The sequence below is a fragment of the Sardina pilchardus genome, chromosome 3, assembly GCF_963854185.1.
Source record: "Sardina pilchardus chromosome 3, fSarPil1.1, whole genome shotgun sequence".
Taxonomy (NCBI): domain Eukaryota; kingdom Metazoa; phylum Chordata; class Actinopteri; order Clupeiformes; family Clupeidae; genus Sardina; species Sardina pilchardus.
In genome coordinates this window covers 3,919,687-3,940,583 of record NC_084996.1, presented here as the reverse complement: position 1 = coordinate 3,940,583, position 20,897 = coordinate 3,919,687, and the positions used below count along the sequence as shown (strand labels likewise).

Below are 20,897 nucleotides of genomic sequence, written 5' to 3'. Positions count from 1 at the left end.
AACATACTTACATATACATACATACATACTGTACATACATACATACATCGTGTAGCATTATGGTGGTTCTGGAGGTGGGGATTTGTGTTTTTTTATGGCTGAAGACTTTCTGAAAAGTTCAGGTAATTACTAGAAGTGCACAGATTGGGCACAAAAAACTGGCAAAATGGCTCTGAAGAAAAAGGCATGGTTGCTGTGCCTCTTCTCGTGGAGGCAACACATTTCCTCTTTTGGATCAACTGAAAAAAAAAAAAGATGTCTAGTCAGCCAGTGGATGCAGTGGCTATGTGGTAAGTATGTAAACCTCCCCCTGGACACTTTAAGACACGTGCTAGCGAGAGATGTTAGCACCCATGGGGGAGCAGTGGTCATGTGACCGACTAACAGTTGGTCACTTTGGATGAAAGCACCTGCTAAATAACAGTCAGCTTTAACTTTTAGGTGCTGCACATTTGCGAGTTCGAGCTTTAGGCTAGAGACCACAGTCTTAACACTGTACATATGAACACTCGCCTGTATTCTGGAACCTTCCGGCAAGCTCCTCACTTCGTCTTACTGCGCTGCCTGTCATCTCTCCGGCCTCTCTTTCTCCTGTTTCTCAGTTCTGTTACAACCTGTCATTGCTTAGCAACTCTGCGGTGGGTGGGATAATATTTCAGCTCTACAGTTAAAACCCTACACTTTGTTGTAAGAAGGCCTGAAAATGGATGTGTGGCACTTGGTTACTGTCAACATGTAATAGTATATCTCGTCAGTCCCATCCGATCAGGTTCACCACACCTAGAGGTCACATGTCCCGTTCATGTGTCTATACCTCTGCCCCCCCCCCCCCCCTCACTGACCAATCACCTTGTGCGTCCTGTCCTCCCCTAGGTTGTCTCTGAGCCTGTCCAAGCTGTGCACGTTCGCCCGCAGTAAGCCCGTGCTGGCGTGCTACAGCGAGGAGGACGCGGAGGAGATCATCACGCGTGCCCACGAGCTCACCAACCTGCTGAAGCTGCCCAGCGTGGCCCAGTTCGTGCTGGCGCCGCCCGCGCTGGGCGAGAGCGCCCGCTGGCACCGGGACACCAACACGTCCCTGCCCCGCGCCATGAGGACCATCACCGAACTGCTGCACAAACAGTCCAACTTCCTGCCGGGCTGAGTGGGAGACTGAATAACTAACTGACTGACCGACTGAGGCGGCCAGCTGCCTCTGTGTGCGTCAGAGTTGACAGCTGTCAATCAATGAATCAATCAATCACTCAATCAGTGGAGCTCAGCGGGACAGAGGACTGAGACAGTGAGACTGATTCGGAAGGCTCACGGCAGTGTCTGGAGTGGCTTTCTGTACACACACGTACACCCACACACACACACACACGCACCACAATTGCATACATTAATGCACTTTATCCTCCCTTTTTCTTTTGATGTCTACAATGACAGAAAATCTCGATGCACTTAAAAATCATTTTAATTTCCAGGTTGTCTTGAAATTACATACATTGCAGGTGTCAACACACAAAACATTGTCCAGCCATTGAATTGCAAAGGACACATACAGTACACATCTCATTAATCTCCTCTCCTTATCAGTGGCCTCAGCTGTTCTAACAGTCGTAGCACTAATAGTGCATGTATGTGCATACTTGACTTTGATACATGGAAAAGGACCACAAAGCTGTTCTACACCATCTTGGATTGGAATGTTGGAAAAAGTTCAAGCACCATGAACATGATATAAGATCACGAGGGAACACATTTTTCTCCTGATTTAACCATCAGATTAAATGATAATTTAGCAGAGTCATCTGCCCTTTGTTTACAACTCAATGTGCCTTGTACTATTTTAATGCTCACAGAATGCATTCTGATATGAGCAAGTTCTGTGACTTACTCACATTTTCATGATAAAATGTGTCACATGTTTCCTGAGTATCACTTGGCGGTATGTTGCGCACATACAACAATAAAAATGACTAAATAGTGTTGATTGTCGGTCAGTTTTGTTTTTCAGAGGCTGACTAAAAAAAAAGGCATTATATGCCTTGCAAAACTAAAATAAAGATATTTGTCAGTCGTCTAACAGGAGATTCACAATATTACTCTGTATGTCAAAAACACATGACAAACTTGTGCAGGATATGATCCATCATTGTCATCAAAGGAGTGAGTTGTCACATATGGCACTTACGAGCAGCTGAGTGCTTCAATAACACATAGTCACCACTACTGACGATTGCAAACAAACACTGCAGTAATGGCTAACGTGCTCTAAAGCAGGATCGGAACAGCGAGTCTTCACCTAACCTGGATTAGAGATAATACAGTCATGGAAGTTTAACAAATCCATTCTGTAATGCACCCACACATGTACAGCATATATATTTAGTGACGGTTTACACAATGTATCTGAATTGTAACTGATGATCTGCAGTAGACACTCTCTATTGAAGGTAAGAGGGCAGTCTGATGGAATACACTTGACCACCAGTTTCGTATGACCTCAGAATGACACGGCATGTCACACAATGATTCCTTGGTGGCACGAGTGGAGTACAAATTTGATTCATACACTTGCATGGAGGATCGCTTCCTACAAGAAAAAAAGGCAGTATAATCTCTTCGAAAGATCTCTGATATGGCTCTTAATAATTTAACATCTAACACAGAACACATTCAAAATGGAATCTCTTCAAAATGCAGCGACAGTACAGTCATTTAACTGTGTATTGGATTGTGTCTGCAAGTTCAGTGATTTTCTCAAGTTCTACCAGCAAACTGATTTTTTTTTTCCGAGGACAGAAGAACAATTTCAGTCATAATCAGTGGTCCACAGTATTTTATCCCTCTCCAGTCATCTATCATTTGGAGGTTCATAAGGCTACTTGTGATCAGATGTCAGGAACCTACTGTGCTGCCAGTAGATCCATCAAGGCAGCGTTTGCGGCGTGTGTGTCAGAAAACCCAGCTGTCACACACTGCTGTCCGCCTCTGGGTGGCCTGTCAGTGTGTCCCTGCACCCCTATCTCTCTCGGGTGGGGGTGGCGGGGGGTTCTCTGTCAGATTGAGAGACCGTCACCTGGACGTCTTCATGTAGCCGCTCTCCGTCGAGTACAGATAGGCGTAGATGGCGTAGTAGTGGATGGCCGCTCCAATAGCCACGAAGACGTGCCAGATGGCATGGGCGAAAGGAATGAGGCCGTCGCTCTTGAAGAAGACGACACCAAGGCAGTAGAAGACACCACCCACGGAAAGTTCCATCACGCCGTCTCGGTTAGCCTGCAGGGGACGGGTGGGACACATGAGTGGTGACCTCACCTTGTTTGTTGTGGACATTCAGAACATCACTGCGCAGTGTTTCCCCTGATTCTGAAGTGCACCATGGATGTTCAGTGTGACAGAGCAGCTTCACATCTAGAATCACTTGATTCTAGAATTAGCTTTTATGCAACTGCTGTACTCTGTCATTAACGTAGATAATTAAGCAATATATTTTGTATTTATTTTGGCAGGAATGATGGGGATGTTTACTATTAAGATGTTAAACTGAAAAGAAAATGTAAATATCAGTACAGGTAGTTTCACTTACCATGGATAACAACACCAAGGCAGGGACGACACCCATGGTGACGTAGCAGAGAAGCTCTAAAATCTTATACCTAAAAAATACATAACAGGAAAAAATATCAGAATGAGTTTTATACTGTGTGTGCTGTTGCCTGGATTATCTTTGTTGGAAATGTTGTGTTTTCACCACAATTAATGTAATTATTCACAAAATAAATGCATTAAGCTTCTTTGTTCTTTCTTGAGAGTCCTTAAAAGGTTTTAGTTTGAGCCCTTTGATGGGGGATTCATTGTATAACTTAAAAGGAAGCTGTAAATGAATCTGTTCGATCCCACAGGACCCATTTTGCAACAAAGAGCTCTTTGTGTAGAAAGGGATTGAGTGCCGTACGCTGCATTGTACACGGTGAACATCTCTTAAGACTCAAGAATATGATGATGAGAAGGTGACGGCTTGACGGGGGTTTCTAACCTCTCGTGAAAGAAGAAGACGTAGGCGGAGCCGAGGCACGCCATGATCCACACCACCCAGCGCATGTGGGCAGCCCAGGGCCCCAGCTCTCTTAGGTTGAGCCTGACAAACAGCACAGCACACCACACACCCCATTAACAAACCCACAACACAGCCTGGGGACCAGGTCAGGGCCAGTCTAATGCCATTTTAAGGGTCTACTTCCAGCCCTAATACCGTACTTCAACAGCAATCAGAAAAAAAAGAAACCTCATTATAAGTAATGGATGGTTTTTTAATGGATTTAGGGAAATAAGCTGCTGGACGAAAATAAAATAACACTGGGATCATAGGCGGCATGTGGGACGCGATGCTGTGGACTGAACATGCATCCTGCTCTCACCAGGGGGCATAGGAAGCAGCGATGAAGAAGTAGATAGCCATCCGGTCGCACATGTGAAAGCGCTGCTCCATAGCCCTGTCAAAACAAGGACAAAGGGGTTCAGGAGAGCCATGCCAACCTTTCATCAAGCACAGAAAGGAGCTCTGTTGTTCTAAGCCTCCCCAGCACTCCCGAGAGTCCGAATGAAACAAAACAAAACACTGGGTTAAGTGTGCATGAGTCTGATAGGACAAAGTGTCACTTTCACAAAAAGAAGAGTGAAAGTGTTAAAACACATAACATGGTCTATGTCCTCATGCATTCTCCTTCCTACAGTTAAGTCTCTGCCATGGAATCATATCTACAGATTGAATGACGGCGTATTCAAATTAGTTCTGAATCATTCCATGCCGCGTGAGTTACCTTTTGAATTTTGTTGACCAACATCAGCAGTTCCTGCAGACCTGAATAAGTGAATTAGACATGAAATGTCATGTCCAGATGAGTCATTAGACCTGCAGGATGACTGATGCACAACAACTATTTGGAGAGACAGTTGAGGTAACCCTATGGAGGGAGCTTGTGCTTATCTATTGCCACCGTTCTCTGTTTTTTAAGTTTATTTGATTACATTTTACTGTGATACATGTACTTTGGGGTTGCTAATTTTTTTTATTCTAACTATGACTATGAATATTTTTTTATTCTTCCAATTCAGTCCCACTATTTTAAAATCCCTTCAACTGTTTTTCTTCGTTCTGATCACTGCAGCAGCAGTCTTTGCATGCATTTTCGGCTAACAGCCTACTTGAAAAATGAAGTTCCTATGTGCCCACTGCAGAGGCCAGAGCTGCAGGAAGACAATTACTTTGTCAGCAGAGACTAACATGGAGGCTACACAACAAGGCATGTAACTGAAATGTTCTGTTCACAGAGCGTCTGTTTCAACAATTAGCTGGCACTGTAATCAATGGAACTGACAACACCAGACATTGTAGTGGAACAACGGAACATGTCGCGGAAGGCCACACATCAAATAACTCCAACTGCCAGAGTTTGTTTATCTTCCACCAACATATTTGCATATCCTATCATTTGCATTTGTGTCAGCACTTGCTTTGACATCTAAGTCTCATGTTAATAACCTACCAGGATCTAATGTCTATAAGGGAAAAGGTGTCACCTGACTCTATCTTGTGTGTACAGTAAACAAAGAACATGCTGTCAGGCAAAAGTATGTATCTTGGCTTAAATACCTCAGGTGGTATTTGGTGCAGTTCTTGACACATTTTGTTCCACGAATGAGACAAGAGTATATTTCCACTCAAATAAAGTAGATTTTCCACTTTAAGTACATTTCCATGACTCTTACAGCACTCTACACACTAACATAAACACACATACACTCACAAACACACAAACTCATTAGTACTCATGATATCTAGGGCAATTTATAATGAGTAAGGGACTGTGTGCTTATTTTGCTTCCCAGAGGGTGGGAACAGAAGGTTGAAACCTGACTGTTATCTACAGCAGGATACATCATCATGAATAGCCCTTATCTGACGAAGAATTACTGTAGGAAGGACGAGTACAACATCTGCTGAGCCTCCTTAAGTGTAATGTTTGTTTGTCTCTTTCAGTGTACAAACCTGAGGTGACTTTTCTTCCAGGATATGGTGTGGAACATGGTCGACATGATGAACAAGCAGGACAGCCCGCTACCATACATCCAGGCTGTGACGGACTTCCAGTGGTCATCTGACTGAAAGTAGAGCAGAGTCCCACCCAGGATGCTAGGAATTATCCAAAGCTGAGTGGAGTGAGAGGGAGAGCGAGAGAGAGAGAGAGAGAGAGAGAGAGAGAGAGAGAGAGAGAGAGAGATCCACATTAGCACATTCAGAGACCTATCAGCAAGCAGCGGGGGGAAATGATTATCTGCTCTTTGCATTATCATTTAGCCACAGCACTTTGATTCATCAGCTATCAGACGAAAAAATTAAGTCATCCTCCTTTTTCCGGTAAATAAATCCCTCCCCAGGCACTGAGGGTCCCCGCGGCACTCAAGCACGTTTTACAAATTGGGTAACTCGCTTTGCATCAGGTCAAGGCGAAGCAGAAGACTGATTGACTGGCAAAGCCTGCGGTTCAGATTAAACCTAAGGGCCCTCTGCCGGTTCCTTCTGTCCATCTGTCACTCTGAGTCTGCGAGATCAAACATTCATCTGTCAATGCTCACAGTGCCCTGGGAAGGTTACAGATTTTTACCTCCCACTGTGGGTGGCAAACATAGCCGGAGCTGTCAGATCACTGGCTCTAATGTGAATGGTGCCTAATGACTTCCACAGATTCTGCTATCAGCCTGTGAAGAACTAAGGGAGGAGATGCAGGCGACAGCACCATATAGTACACAGCATCTACAGTATGTGGACTGACACAACTCTCCTCAGGAAAGACTTAAGGAAAGCAGAGCAACACGCTATCTGACTGTGAAAATATGTTAGATTCCTTTGGAAAAAAAAACAAAAAAACGTGGCAACAGCATACACGGTGGTATTAGTGTGTTTAGTAAAGAGGTCAGAGAGGATTTTATCTCTGGTGCGTGGACGCGCGGGCGCTTCCACGCTAGCCTGGGCTTTGAGCAGGCCTGCCAGATGTGCTGTTGTAACGAGCGGGGATCAGCCTGCACAGGATGTTATCCAAACAGCACCACTTCTGCAAGACCACAGGAACACGCTCATAAAAAAAGGGGGGGGGGGGGGGGATCTCTCAGCGGTGAGAGGTCTATTACTGTAAAGAAGAAGCAAAGAAGACCCAGGGAAAAAAACACCAGCATCGTAGGAAAGTCAAGATAACTAAAACATATGCAGATAATATGCAGAAAACACACAATGCAGATAATGGGGGGTTTTTTTGCAGGTGAAAGCATATCCGTGTGTGACAGTTGCTGTGTCTTTAACTGAAATAACAATGCCCATCCCCTTTTTGTTACAGTTACTGTGTTACGGCAGTTTAGTTTTCAGTTTCAGTTTAACTCTGTAGACCACAGAAACCCCACTGAGGTTAAAGAAAGTGGCGAAGAAAAGTCCCTTTATCACCATACCTACCCCATGGGTGGCACAGTTGGCAGCATGCTCGTATTCTGTGGGCTGATACCTCTTGGTGGGGGGAACTCTACTGTTCATGAATCTGAAAAAAGACATCAAACAGAACATCGCAAATTATGTTTGTGGACTTCATATTAATGATGAAATGATGACACAGTTTTGGTTTGTCTCAAAACCTGAAACACCTGTGTTGAGCATCACATCCCCTACACCACTCCAGTTTCATAGCTAAAAGGTTTCCGTGTCCATGTGGAGCCCTCCCATTCAGATCCCGTCCAGATCATTAAGACGGGTTCTGGTGTGGACTGACGTGTAGCCCCTGGACATCAATCAGTTCGGCTTAGAGAGAGTAATCACATCAGCAGTGGGTGAAGAGGAGAGGAAGCACTAAGCCTGTAGCTGCAGCAACAGCTGCACACAGTACACTGTCACTGACAAGGCTGAATTTAATCTATCGAGCCGGTCTGCTGAAGTGTGTGTGTGTGTGTGCGTGTGTGTGTGTGTTTGTGTTGTATTTGACTTGTCATTCATGTAAGACGTAGTAGGGAAAGAACAGTGTTGCCGTTTACCAACCTGTATGGACATATCCCTGCCTCACACACAACTAATTGTTAGTCTGACTGGTCCCTGTGGTTTAGTGGGTGATTTGACTTGCATGACTGAGGCCACCAGCAGGGAGAGGCAGTGAATTCCTCTCCATTTAAAGGGCACTTGGTATTTCCGCACCCTGTATCGACAATAAAATGAGACTGGTTTTATGTGAAAAGAACATCAAGGGGCAGGAATAAACAGGTAGTTTTAGGATTGGGGGAAAAAAGAATAAATATTTAGTTCATTACCCAAGGCTATCAAGGCTCTTTATCAGCTCTTTTTTGGCTGTGGCACAGCTTCAAAATCTTTCTGATCCACATCACGTTATTTAAGAATTACCGGCCGTTTTAGGCTTGCTTACAGCATTAGCAAACAATCAGTAAGCAGCCCAGTCTACAGTAATCCAGCCTGGAATCTCAGTCTTTATGCGACACATAGTGAGTGGCCAGTGGACTGCCTGAGTGATGATGTCACGGTACCCATGACAACCAGAGGCTTGGACATTTTCTTTGTATTTGCCACTAACCACACTTCATGTGTGTAATTTAATTAACAGGGTTCAGTTTTGACTATGGGTGGGAAGCCTTGTGGAGTGACAGTGTACAAGGCCTTTAAGCTGATGACACACAAGCCAACTTTCTGAGTGATGTTTAAGTTCACATGCTTTTATTTACATAGCCCATTATCATACACAATGGTCATTTAATGTGCCTTATATTTTATGCATAGGACACTATATCAGCACTAGCCTGGATATCCAGACCCAAATCTACAAAAGATTTAGGGTCTGGCTACGAGTAATGAAAATGGTTCAACTTGAGGGGCGGCACTAAGCATGCATTTGAAAATATCACTGCACGCAATGGTATAACACTATCACCAATGTTTGCTGACTGATTCCAACACTACGACCAATGTTTACTGACTGATTCCGGAATTCGACGTTGCAGAGCTGTCATCATCTGTTTAGCTATACACAGGAGAGATGTTAAATTCCAAGACTCACCCAACCATGATGGGTCCTCTCTACCAGTAAATACCGACAACGAACCAAACCAGACAACACAAAATCACCAACAAAGCAGCCTCTGTGCCTCTGCCATCCATGATCACAGTTTTTGTGATTTCAATTGAAAAAAAGAATCAGTTGCATCCATCCATTCATGTTTTCAAGACAGAATGAGTGCCAATGGAACCAACGTCATTTGGTGTGAGAGCAGAGTAGATTTGGGTATCATAGCTATGATAAGCCAGCTTGTACTTTTGAAAGATTTGGCAATGAAGGAGCATGTAAGAAAAGAGGCCCAAGAATGTATCCCTGTGGGACCTCGTAGGACTTGGTTTTCTCTGATATAGGTGCCAAAGAAACAAGGTAATCCCTCTCGGAAGGACTTGAACCATCTGAGGATACTTCCTACATTTACATTACATTTGTTCATTTAGCAGATACTTTCATCCAAAGTCCATGTCTGTATTCAGGTGAATCTTGTGTATTACCTTATCTAGAGCAGTTTCAGTACTATGACATTGAAAAAAGCCTGGCTGGAGGTTGTCATAGAGGCCATTCACATCTAAGTAGTTAGTAGGGGAAGTTTGAAATAGGGACGTTGGGGAATTTGTTAACTTATCAACAGTGTCAAGCAAGAGCACCAGAGTTATACAGTACATGTTCCTATTAATGAATGATATTAAAGAAATACTTATAGTCTATAGCCCTACTTAACTAATTATTAAAAGTATTCATAAGCATTTGAAGATGCTGTGGTCAATCTGAAGCTTTTTATCCATTTACGTTCAGCTTTTCCCATGTTCTCTCTCTCTCTGATTTGCTCCAGTTGCATAATATTCTTGTGCTTCAGGTTCACTGAAATCTGTTTAAAGTGCTATAAAGTCAAGAACCCTGAGTATTATGAGTAAAAGTGACGAAGATAGTCTTCGACACACTCGGTTGTTAAATATGCCTTCCATAAAGAGTGCTAGTTTTCTCATTAATGTATCTGTTATTGGCATTGTTAGATTGAGCTTGGGTGATTAAAGAGACCAGTTCATCAAAGACCGTTATTGATAACTAAATCCAGAGTATGAAGGATCATGAGTGGCATCAGTTATATGCTGTACCAAATAAAACATGTCAAAGAAGACAATAGATTCTTTAGAAGTGCTATCATTAGGACTGTCTATGTGAATCTTAAAATGACCAGTTACAATCAGTACCGAAGTGATCATGACCATCTAACCAGAACACATGGAACTGATTGTATGTGTCCAACAGCATTGTTCAAAGAGCTCCCCCACGTAGCATCACCCTTAGAGCAACACGCCACCTGGGAGACTGTAAAGATATGTCGGCTTTATTTGATTTGGGAATGATGCTAGCCTGTCCTCCAGACTGGTTGTCAGATGATGCAATCCAATCAGTACTAAATCTGTTTTTATTTCCCACCAAAAAAAAAACAAGGGTTACATAAAGAGTTACCGTTTATCTGGGACTGTTATGAAACCGGTTTTCACAAGACATGTCAGTCACAGTCTTGCATATCTTTTCATATTGTTTGGGAGTGGGGGGGGGGGGGGTGGTGGTGGTGGTGGTGGTGGGTTGTGTGTGTGTGTGGGGGGGGGGGCGGGGGTCTGTTCTCTTTTTTAACTAGCCTATTTCTGAGGGCTTTGCTCAATACAACTGAGCAATGGTAACTCTGACTCTCACCTCACTACATGGCATGAGTGAGTTGACTGTGCTCCATAAAGGCTCAGGTGTGAAGTCCGCACGCTGGATGAGTCCGTTCACAAAGATGGTCCAGGTGCCTTTGTGCAGCGCAGAGCCAGAGCGTGTACATTTGGCACAGTAATGAAATAAAACGCCAAGTGAGTTCATGCAGAAGGAGCCCTTAAGTGCTTTGATTTGGAGAGCAGATTTTTCCTTTTTCACACCAATGAGTTGTGTAGTCATTTACCATTCTCTTGGGGGGACACAATCACAAAAGAAAAAAAAACTGAACAAAATGAAAGTACACATTTACAATGAATAATTGCCCGTGTGCAAAAAAATTAAATAAAAAATGAAACAGTAGATGGACCAAAAAGATGGTTTCATGAGGTCAGTCTTGTTTGGCAAGATTGGGCTGTTATATAGAATAAAATACAATAGAGTGGTTTGAGTAGTGTGGTTTACATTACATCCTCCGCCCACAGTCATATAGGATAAGGGACTGCCTGACATCTGAGGAGAAACACTAAGCTTGCTGACCCACAAACAACTGCCCACGTACTTACAGATCTGCATGGCAGTCCAGCCATCTCCTCCCATGCAGGCACACTGCTGCTGGAATGCAGTATTACTCAATTTTAGAACAATGTACTAAAGTGCTCTCCAACAACCACAGGTGTTTACATGTAACGTTAGAGTAATACGCTAAATAGCACAATATGGAAAGACTTAAGAGCTGAACTATCTATTCTTTTGAAAATGACATGATTGCCTCACCAGTGGCCCCTGACAACTGCTCAGTGAAGCAGAACAATCTAAATTGTTTATGCCTAGCATGCCTCCATAGTCCGTGTTGGCAACATGATTCATGGAGCTAGTCTGAAGTGCAAGCCAAAAACTTTCCCCACTGTTCAATCAAAGGCATGTTTTCCCCAACTGCTGAAGATTTCAAATGAAATCGGAAGAAAATTTAAACCTTTAACATGTTAATTCCAGACAGATGGCAGTTGGGAACATGGTACGGATCAGGGTATTGAACATGCATTAATAAATATCACTTGAACACAACTGAATGGATATATATATTACACAATCCACAATGAGTTGATGCCTGTTTCATATTCCAACATGGTCAGTAGCCAGGGAAGAGAAAATGCCTCGGGTCATGGGGACCCACAAAGAGCTTTGCCTGCCAACCATCCTCAGAATTCACCCATTCATCAGCCTGGGTCCACTGCCGTTCCCTCTGCCGTGTGAGAGGGTCCAAGTCATAGCAACCCAGCCAATAATATCTGTTGATTAACTTATTAAAGAGTGGGGGTAATCACACATGACAGAGACCAGGCTTGTCTTTTCCATTAAAGTGGGCCTTTAACGAACGTGCCAATTCAGATGGATCAGAATGGCGCAGGCCTTTTACGATTACATTGTCACTGTTCTCACCCCTATCTTTCACATTTACATTGTCGACTGCCATCTTACGGCTCTCTGATTCAGGTCGCGCAATGATGAAAGAGTGCTCTCACTCAAAAGCATCTGGATGGCAACGATTAGCTAAAATGAGAGTAGGACACTAAGCTAGAGAAATCTTTACTTTAATAAAATGGTGGTCATTACAAAATGACCAAAATGCAGTAAGAGGTGTGGGCAGATTAAACAAAAAACATAAAATGGTGATGAAGCAAACCGTTCAGATCACTATAATTCTACAAAAAGCAGATTAATTAGTTAAACAAATATCAGTTAGGTCACATTTTAGTTGCAGCAGCCACTTAAAATCCCTTTGGCCTCATTCTTAAGCCTGATAACACTGCTAACAGTGACAGCCAAAGATGTGAGCATCACACGCTGACTAATATGACCATATGCTTAATCATTTATAATTCATGAAAATTCTCAGTCAAAGACGGTTTCTAATCAACAGGTGAACATTTGGCACCATCAATTCTGAGACAGACGTGCTGAGAGGAATTGGAATGTGCTGCTATAGGTCCTCCATGAATTGCATCACCATTGACACTCAGACACTTCCATCTCCAAGCACAAGCGAGTGTGAGTATTGTGTGCGCACTGCGCACGTCTCTTATGACTAAAATAATGCCTGTCTTGTCAGACAGGAAATCCTGTTACTGGCCTACAAACATTTCACCCAAGTCCTCACAAGTCCTCTGTGGATGTTTTTCTTTCTGCCCACCTTTTTTAAAGAACAGTTGCATAACACATCTACTACAATAATATAAACAATCTATAGCATGATAAATGATCAATGTTTTGATAGTTGAGCTGAAGTTGAATGGATTGGCATTTTCATTGAGGCTCAATTCAGATATGCCTCCTCATAGGCTATAGATTGAAGGGGGGGGGGGGGTAATTACTTAATTACATTTCAAAGGAATTGTACTTTGTAACGAGGATTGCTGTTAATACCTGTTAAAAACTGCTTACAAGAGACAAAAGTATGTGATAAATACAAGAACCATAACCATAATAGAATCCCACACATTAAGAGGATTTCCAACAGTAAGACGATTGGTGTTTTTAAACCAATGGCATTTTTAAAGAAGGGATAGAATGAAGCCTATGTGTGTAGTTTTTTTTTAGTTTACCAAGCCTATAGTGATAATACTCTCTTTGTATTGCACTTAAGTGGATTGGAAAAGCAAGGTTAATTTCCAAGAAGTAGTCCACCTATGAGTCCACAGAATCAAAGAATTTCGACCCCTTGTTCATTTGGAAGATTACTAGCGCGGTGAAGTTAGCCGGACGTTTGATATTCGCTCGATATTCAATTTTAACTTTCCCCGTTTTCGGGTTTCCCCACAGATTTCAGTTTAGAAACAAGATCAACGAGACATACAGTTCACACTCTTGTCATGTCTCAAAAGAAAAGCATACATTTGTTGTCAGTTTCTATCTCGATGCAAAAACAACCCCAATAACCTGTAAAAGCCTACTCGTTCTGATGCCTGGGTTAGGGACCGTCATCAAATGACGCATTTAGAGCGTGCCGTGCTTCGGCTATTAGGTTAACTCCTCAGTGAGGGGGTAGCCTTTTCTGGACTGGAATATAGAAAATATTCACTGAAAGTCAATAAAGTAGCGTTTTTTGATTCTGGTTTCTGTAGTATCTTGCAATATACAGTTGTTATCTACTACAGGTGAGATTTTGCTCATAGGTCACTTTATGTAGGTTCAGGACTCAATTATTCTAGGAAAATATTCATTAAAAATCAACAAAAAGGTTTTTTTCAATTTCAATTGCTGTAGTAAGTTGCAATGCATGCTGGCTACTTACTACAGGTGAGGTTTTGCTCATAGGTCACTTTATGTAGGTTCAGGACTCAATTATTCTAGGAAAATATTCATAAAAAATCAACAAAAAGTTGTTTTTCAATTCAGATTGCTGTAGTAAGTTGCAGGGCGCGCTGGCTACTTACTACAGGTGAGATTTTGCTCATAGGTCACTTTATGTAGGTTCAGGACTCAATTATTCTAGGAAAATATTCATTACAAATCAACAAAAAGGTTTTTTTCAATTTCAATTGCTGTAGTAAGTTGCAATGCATGCTGGCTACTTACTACAGGTGAGGTTTTGCTCATAGGTCACTTTATGTAGGTTCAGGACTCAATTATTCTAGGAAAATATTCATAAAAAATCAACAAAAAGTTGTTTTTCAATTCAGATTGCTGTAGTAAGTTGCAGGGCGCGCTGGCTACTTACTACAGGTGAGATTTTGCCCATAGGTCACTTTATGTAGGTTCAGGACTCAATTATTCTAGGAAAATATTCATTAAAAATCAACAAAAAGGTTTTTTTCAATTTCAATTGCTGTAGTAAGTTGCAATGCATGCTGGCTACTTACTACAGGTGAGGTTTTGCTCATAGGTCACTTTATGTAGGTTCAGGACTCAATTACTCTAGGAAAATATTCATTAAAAATCAACAAAAAGGTTTTTTTCAATTCCGATTGCTGTAGTAAGTTGCAATGCATGCTGGCTACTTACTACAGGTGAGATTTTGCTCATAGGTCACTTTATGTAGGTTCAGGACTCAATTATTCTAGGAAAATATTCATTAAAAATCAACAAAAAGTTTTTTTTTCAATTCCGATTGCTGTAGTAAGTTGCAATGCATGCTGGCTACTTACTACAGGTGAGATTTTGCTCATAGGTCAGTTTATGTCGGTTCAGGACTCATTAATTCTAGGAAAATATTCATTAAAAATCAACAAAAAGGTTTTTTTCAATTCCGATTGCTGTAGTAAGTTGCAATGCATGCTGGCTACTTACTACAGGTGAGATTTTGCTCATAGGTCACTTTATGTAGGTTCAGGACTCATTAATTCTAGGAAAATATTCATTAAAAATCAACAAAAAGTTGTTTTTCAATTCCGATTGCTGTAGTAAGTTGCCCCGAAACCGAGCCCTCGAAACCCAGCGGGGGTCCCAAAAGTTGCACACATAAACTTCAGAGGTAGATTGGTGGGGCCAAAAACACCCACGTCTGTTGGTCCAATCACCATGAAATTCGCATATGTTGTACACTGGGATGCCCCTAACACGCTGAACTAAGGTTGGAGTTGTTGGGGTGTTCACAGGGGGAGAAAAAAGGTCCCGTTTGTACGAGGTTTCCCTCTTCCCTCGCAAAAACGGTAGGTGCTAGAGGGTCACAACCAAGTATTTATTAACCGTCTTGAGTCCCTCTACAAACGCTTTAAAGCTGGTGTCTCTGAGACACCCAGGAGAGAAACTGCAAAGGAAAAACCTACCAAAAATGTTATACCGAATCTTCGGAGGGGGATTGGCGGGGGTTAACAAGGAGCTAGGAAGCTGAAAATTGGCAGGGACCCTCAGCACATGCACCCCATGACCTGTGCAAAGTTTCATATCTCTAGCTTCATCTGAGCCCCAAAAGCACCCGAAATGTCCCCTATTAATATAATCCGAATGTCCCTTTTATTAAAAAGCTGGAAAATCACACTTCCTTAAGTCCAATCACCCTGAAATTCACATATGTTGTACACAGGGATGCCCCAAACACACTGGACTCGGTTTGGATTCGGTGGGTTGCTCACAAGGTGAGATAAACGGTCCCGTATGTACAAGGTTTTCCTCTTCCCACGCAAAAATGGTAGGTGCTAGAGGGTCACAACCAAGTATTTATTAACCGTCTTGAGTCCCCCTACAAACGCTCCAAAGCTGGTGTCTCTGAGACACCCAGGAAAGAAACTGCAAAGGAAAAACCTACCAAAAATTTTAAACCGAATCTTCGGAGGGGGATTGGCGGGGGTTAACAAGGAGCTAGGAAGCTGAAAATCGGCACAGACCTTCTTCACATGCTCCCCTTGATAGTTTCATATCTTTAGCTTCATCTGAGCCCCAATAGCATCCCAAATTGCTACATGTCCCAGACCTGTACCCTAAATGTCCCTGGGGAAAATTGTTTCCCTTGTCCCCCAATAGCCCTTCCTACTTTCGAGTCCCCTGGGGCCCCCTCTGGCTTAAACGTCCCAAAAATGTGTCCACGCGTCCGTCGTCTCACCGGGGTGTCCCCAATGTGTCCATTTTAAAAAAATGTCCGACTTGTCCACGTCCCCCGCGCTTTTTGCGGAAAGCGCTGTCTTCGCTCGGTCCGATCTTCTCGGTCTCCGACTATGTCGAACGGGGGGACGAGGCGGAAGAGTGAGTCCCGGTCTCGCGGCCGTAGCACCTTCCCGGACCGAGTCGGCCTGGGGAAGGTTTTCCCGGACCGCCGCTCGGACCGCTGGTCAGCGGGCCGGAGACGGTCGGATGGCGCGAGTCTCGGCCCATTTGAGCCAAGGGGCTTGGAGATATCTTGGTTTGAAAAGGGACATTTGGGTATACACTCCCATTCATTTTCCCCTCACAAAATCCCATTCAAATGTATGCCTCCTGTCCCGCTTCCCGCGCCCAAACGGTGCGTCCTAGAAGGTCGAGGAGGACGTCCACGCGTCCGCCGGAGGACAGGGAACGCTATATCCCGAGATGGGCTCTCAGGGACTTTTTTCTCAGGGAAAAAAAGTAGCACCGGTTGGACCAACTTTCGAAGAGGCTGTTGTGGCCTAAGACCCCAACCCCATACCGAAGGGCCAGATCTAGGGGACCAATTAAGTCCAAACTGGGTTTTACAGGAAATTGGACCCCATGTACTTAAACTAGGTCCAAAACAGAGCCAGTGTGCAAAGTTTGGCCCCTCTAGACCCTTGGGGGGAGGAGCTATAAGCCTTCAAACATATGTATCAGCCTTCCAATATGTATTCCAAATGTCCCTTTTGTGCCCGATTTGTCCCTTGACCCTTGACCCTTTTCCCTCCAAAAGCCCCTTTTTGGACACAGCGCGCTTTGTGTTGTACTTAGAGAAACGAAACTTTGGAAGTTGCATGGGGGTCACTGGGAGAAGGTGTGCACCGAATTTCAGCCCCCTAGCTGCATGTTAACCCCCCATAGTCTAGCTACACCTTAACAAAGGCCTCTTTTCCCTCCTAAAACACGTTTCCGGACACACCGCGCTTTGTGTTGTACCTAGAGAGACGAAACTTTGGAAGCTGCATGGGGGTCACTGGGAGAAGGTGTGCACCGAATTTCATCCCCCTAGCTGCATGTTAACCCCCCATGGTCCAGCTACACCTTAACAAAGGCCTCTTTACACTCCAAAAACACCTTTTCGGACACACCGCGGAGTCTAGACCATCGTGGGGATGATCTGCCAAAAAATCAGACCACCCCCTATGCTAACAGCAGTTGACCTTCGGAAAGACTGCCGGGAGACACAATACATTGGCTTTCAGAGTCTTAATGGACTCTCAGGGTGTTCGGCTGTGCCCCCTGAGGATTTAGTAGGGCCGTGAGGTGTTTTGGGAGGTGCGGGAGGAGAAAATGAGTTCGGAGGAGTACGGGGACAAGGATGTTTCCCATGTGGCACTTAGTAACTCTTATGTCATTTGTGGACAACACTGCCCCCAACAGGTCAAAAAACAGGTGAGACTAGTCAAAAACAGGTTTCCCAAATGTAACTGAAGGTTCCCTGAGGGTCCCCCGATGTTTCCCAAATAGGCAGGAAAAGTTTCCCAAAAAAAAAAACATTCCATTGTGGAAACATCGCTGACAATCGGAATCCACGCCCATGTTAAATGCTGGACATTCGGGAAACCTTCCCTTACCTACATAAAGTGACCTATGAGCAAAATCTCACCTGTAGTAAGTAGCCAGCGCGCCCTGCAACTTACTACAGCAATCGGAATTGAAAAAAACCTTTTTGCTGATTTTTAATGAATATTTTCCTAGAATAAATGAGTCCTGAACCGACATAAACTGACCTATGAGCAAAACCTCACCTGTAGTAAGTAGCCAGCATGCATTGCAACTTACTACAGCAATCGGAATTGAAAAAAACCTTTTTGTTGATTTTTAATGAATATTTTCCTAGAATAATTGAGTCCTGAACCTACATAAAGTGACCTATGAGCAAAACCTCACCTGTAGTAAGTAGCCAGCATGCATTGCAACTTACTACAGCAATCGGAATTGAAAAAAACCTTTTTGTTGATTTCTAATGAATATTTTCCTAGAATTAATGAGTCCTGAACCGACATAAACTGACCTATGAGCAAAATCTCACCTGTAGTAAGTAGCCAGCATGCATTGCAACTTACTACAGCAATCGGAATTGAAAAAAACCTTTTTGTTGATTTTTAATGAATATTTTCCTAGAATAATTGAGTCCTGAACCTACATAAAGTGACCTATGAGCAAAACCTCACCTGTAGTAAGTAGCCAGCATGCATTGCAACTTACTACAGCAATCGGAATTGAAAAAAACCTTTTTGTTGATTTTTAATGAATATTTTCCTAGAATTAATGAGTCCTGAACCGACATAAACTGACCTATGAGCAAAACCTCACCTGTAGTAAGTAGCCAGCATGCATTGCAACTTACTACAGCAATCGGAATTGAAAAAAACCTTTTTGTTGATTTTTACTGAATATTTTCCTAGAATAATTGAGTCCTGAACCTACATAAAGTGACCTATGAGCAAAATCTCACCTGTAGTAAGTAGCCAGCATGCATTGCAACTTACTACAGCAATCGGAATTGAAAAAAACCTTTTTGTTGATTTTTAATGAATATTTTCCTAGAATAATTGAGTCCTGAACCTACATAAAGTGACCTATGAGCAAAACCTCACCTGTAGTAAGTAGCCAGCATGCATTGCAACTTACTACAGCAATCGGAATTGAAAAAAACCTTTTTGTTGATTTTTAATGAATATTTTCCTAGAATTAATGAGTCCTGAACCGACATAAACTGACCTATGAGCAAAATCTCACCTGTAGTAAGTAGCCAGCATGCATTGCAACTTACTACAGCAATCGGAATTGAAAAAAAAACTTTTTGTTGATTTTTAATGAATATTTTCCTAGAATAATTGAGTCCTGAACCTACATAAAGTGACCTATGAGCAAAATCTCACCTGTAGTAAGTAGCCAGCATGCATTGCAACTTACTACAGCAATCGGAATTGAAAAAAACCTTTTTGTTGATTTTTAATGAATATTTTCCTAGAATAATTGAGTCCTGAACCTACATAAAGTGACCTATGAGCAAAACCTCACCTGTAGTAAGTAGCCAGCATGCATTGCAACTTACTACAGCAATCGGAATTGAAAAAAACCTTTTTGTTGATTTTTAATGAATATTTTCCTAGAATAATTGAGTCCTGAACCTACATAAAGTGACCTATGAGCAAAACCTCACCTGTAGTAAGTAGCCAGCACGCCCTGCAACTTACTACAGCAATCGGAATTGAAAAATGCCTTTTTGTTGATTTTTAATGAATATTTTTCTAGAATAATTGAGTCCTGAACCTACATTATGTGACCTATGAGCAAAATCTCACCTGTAGTATAACAACTGTATATTGCAAGATACTACAGAAACCAGAATCAAAAAACGCTACTTTATTGACTTTCAGTGAATATTTTCTATATTCCAGTCCAGAAAAGGCTACCCCCTCACTGAGGAGTTAGCCTAATAGCCGAAGCACGGCACGCTCTAAATGCGTCATTTGATGACGGTCCCTAACCCAGGCATCAGAACGAGTAGCCTTTTACAGGTTATTCGGGTTGTTTTTTTGCATTGAGATCGAAACTGACAACAAATGTATGCTTTTCTTTTTAGACATGACAAGAGTGTTAACTGTATGTCTAGTTGATCTTGTTTCTAAACTGAAATCTGTGGGAAAACACGAAAACCCGAAAACGGGGAAAGTTGAAATTGAATATCGAGCGAATATCAAACGTCCGGCTAACTTCACCGCGCTAAGATTACTGATTATTTGGATAACTGCAAACAGCAGAACTAGCCTACCTTTCAAAGGAAATGTGGTCGACTTGGTATAGCCTACTCTACGAGTGTTTACGTTATCTAACGACAGAAGTGTTCCTACCATGGTAATAGCTATCTAACAAACAAACAAAAAACAAACAAACAAAATAAAACGGGCAATGGGTTTCTTTTTAAATGCACCTTGATAGTACCAGGTAGCCTGATCACTTTCGCGCAAAGTCCTAGTAATCAAAACAGGCTTCCCATCTAAATGATCTAGCCTAGGCTACTGGTTGCCCATGGGAGCAGAGAATTCCCAAAACGTGAGCCATGTGATTTTATAGCATACTACTCCTTAAACTTGTTCAGTTTGCAAAAATATTTACTCTCTCTATTTAGCCTACCTGCTCTCATAGCAACTCTGCCCATCGTGACTAAGATTAGGCTATATCCTAGGCTACTTAAACTCAGAATAAACAACTTCTTTAACAGAATAAAGACTTGTGCAATCATGAGCTATATCTTACCTTCCATACTTTGTCTTCTTAAAATCCATATTGCAAATATTTGAACATTTTATAAGTTGCTCCGTAGCATGTGCGCGGCAAACCAGAGGAGACTGACTCCGGGTCTTCTACCCTCTCCAAGTCGCGCTGAAATTTTGTTGAAATATTATTAAACACGTGGGATACATAATTCCCTCTGCACAAATCCTTGGAAAGACAGAGAAAGTATTGGAATTGCTTGTCTGCATCCGAAACTCT

The 20,897-nt window shown here is 42.6% G+C and overlaps 2 protein-coding genes across 4 annotated transcripts in view; one reads left to right on the top strand and one right to left on the bottom strand.

The window, feature by feature from the left end:
• The window catches only part of ap5z1 (adaptor related protein complex 5 subunit zeta 1), a 10,051-nt gene extending 8,087 nt beyond the window's left edge, over positions 1 to 1,964 (top strand). For both annotated transcript variants that reach the window (XM_062531379.1, XM_062531380.1), the window contains one exon: positions 874 to 1,964. In XM_062531379.1, the coding sequence (XP_062387363.1) occupies positions 874 to 1,144 (271 nt within the window). In that variant the 3' untranslated portion in view covers positions 1,145 to 1,964. The remainder of the gene's footprint in view (positions 1 to 873) is intronic.
• Positions 1,439 to 20,897, bottom strand: mmd2a (monocyte to macrophage differentiation-associated 2a). Of its 2 annotated transcripts, none has more exons than XM_062531411.1 (7): positions 20,661 to 20,897; positions 7,493 to 7,574; positions 6,038 to 6,198; positions 4,407 to 4,481; positions 4,025 to 4,126; positions 3,575 to 3,644; positions 1,439 to 3,264 (listed from the first exon to the last, which is right to left on the bottom strand). In XM_062531411.1, the coding sequence occupies exons 1-7, from the start codon at positions 20,687 to 20,689 to the stop codon at positions 3,061 to 3,063; spliced, it is 723 nt and encodes a 240-aa protein (XP_062387395.1). In that variant the 5' UTR covers positions 20,690 to 20,897; the 3' UTR covers positions 1,439 to 3,060. The 2 variants fall into 2 exon arrangements, with proteins under 2 accessions (XP_062387395.1, XP_062387396.1); XM_062531412.1 differs by lacking the exon at positions 20,661 to 20,897 and adding an exon at positions 7,669 to 7,686.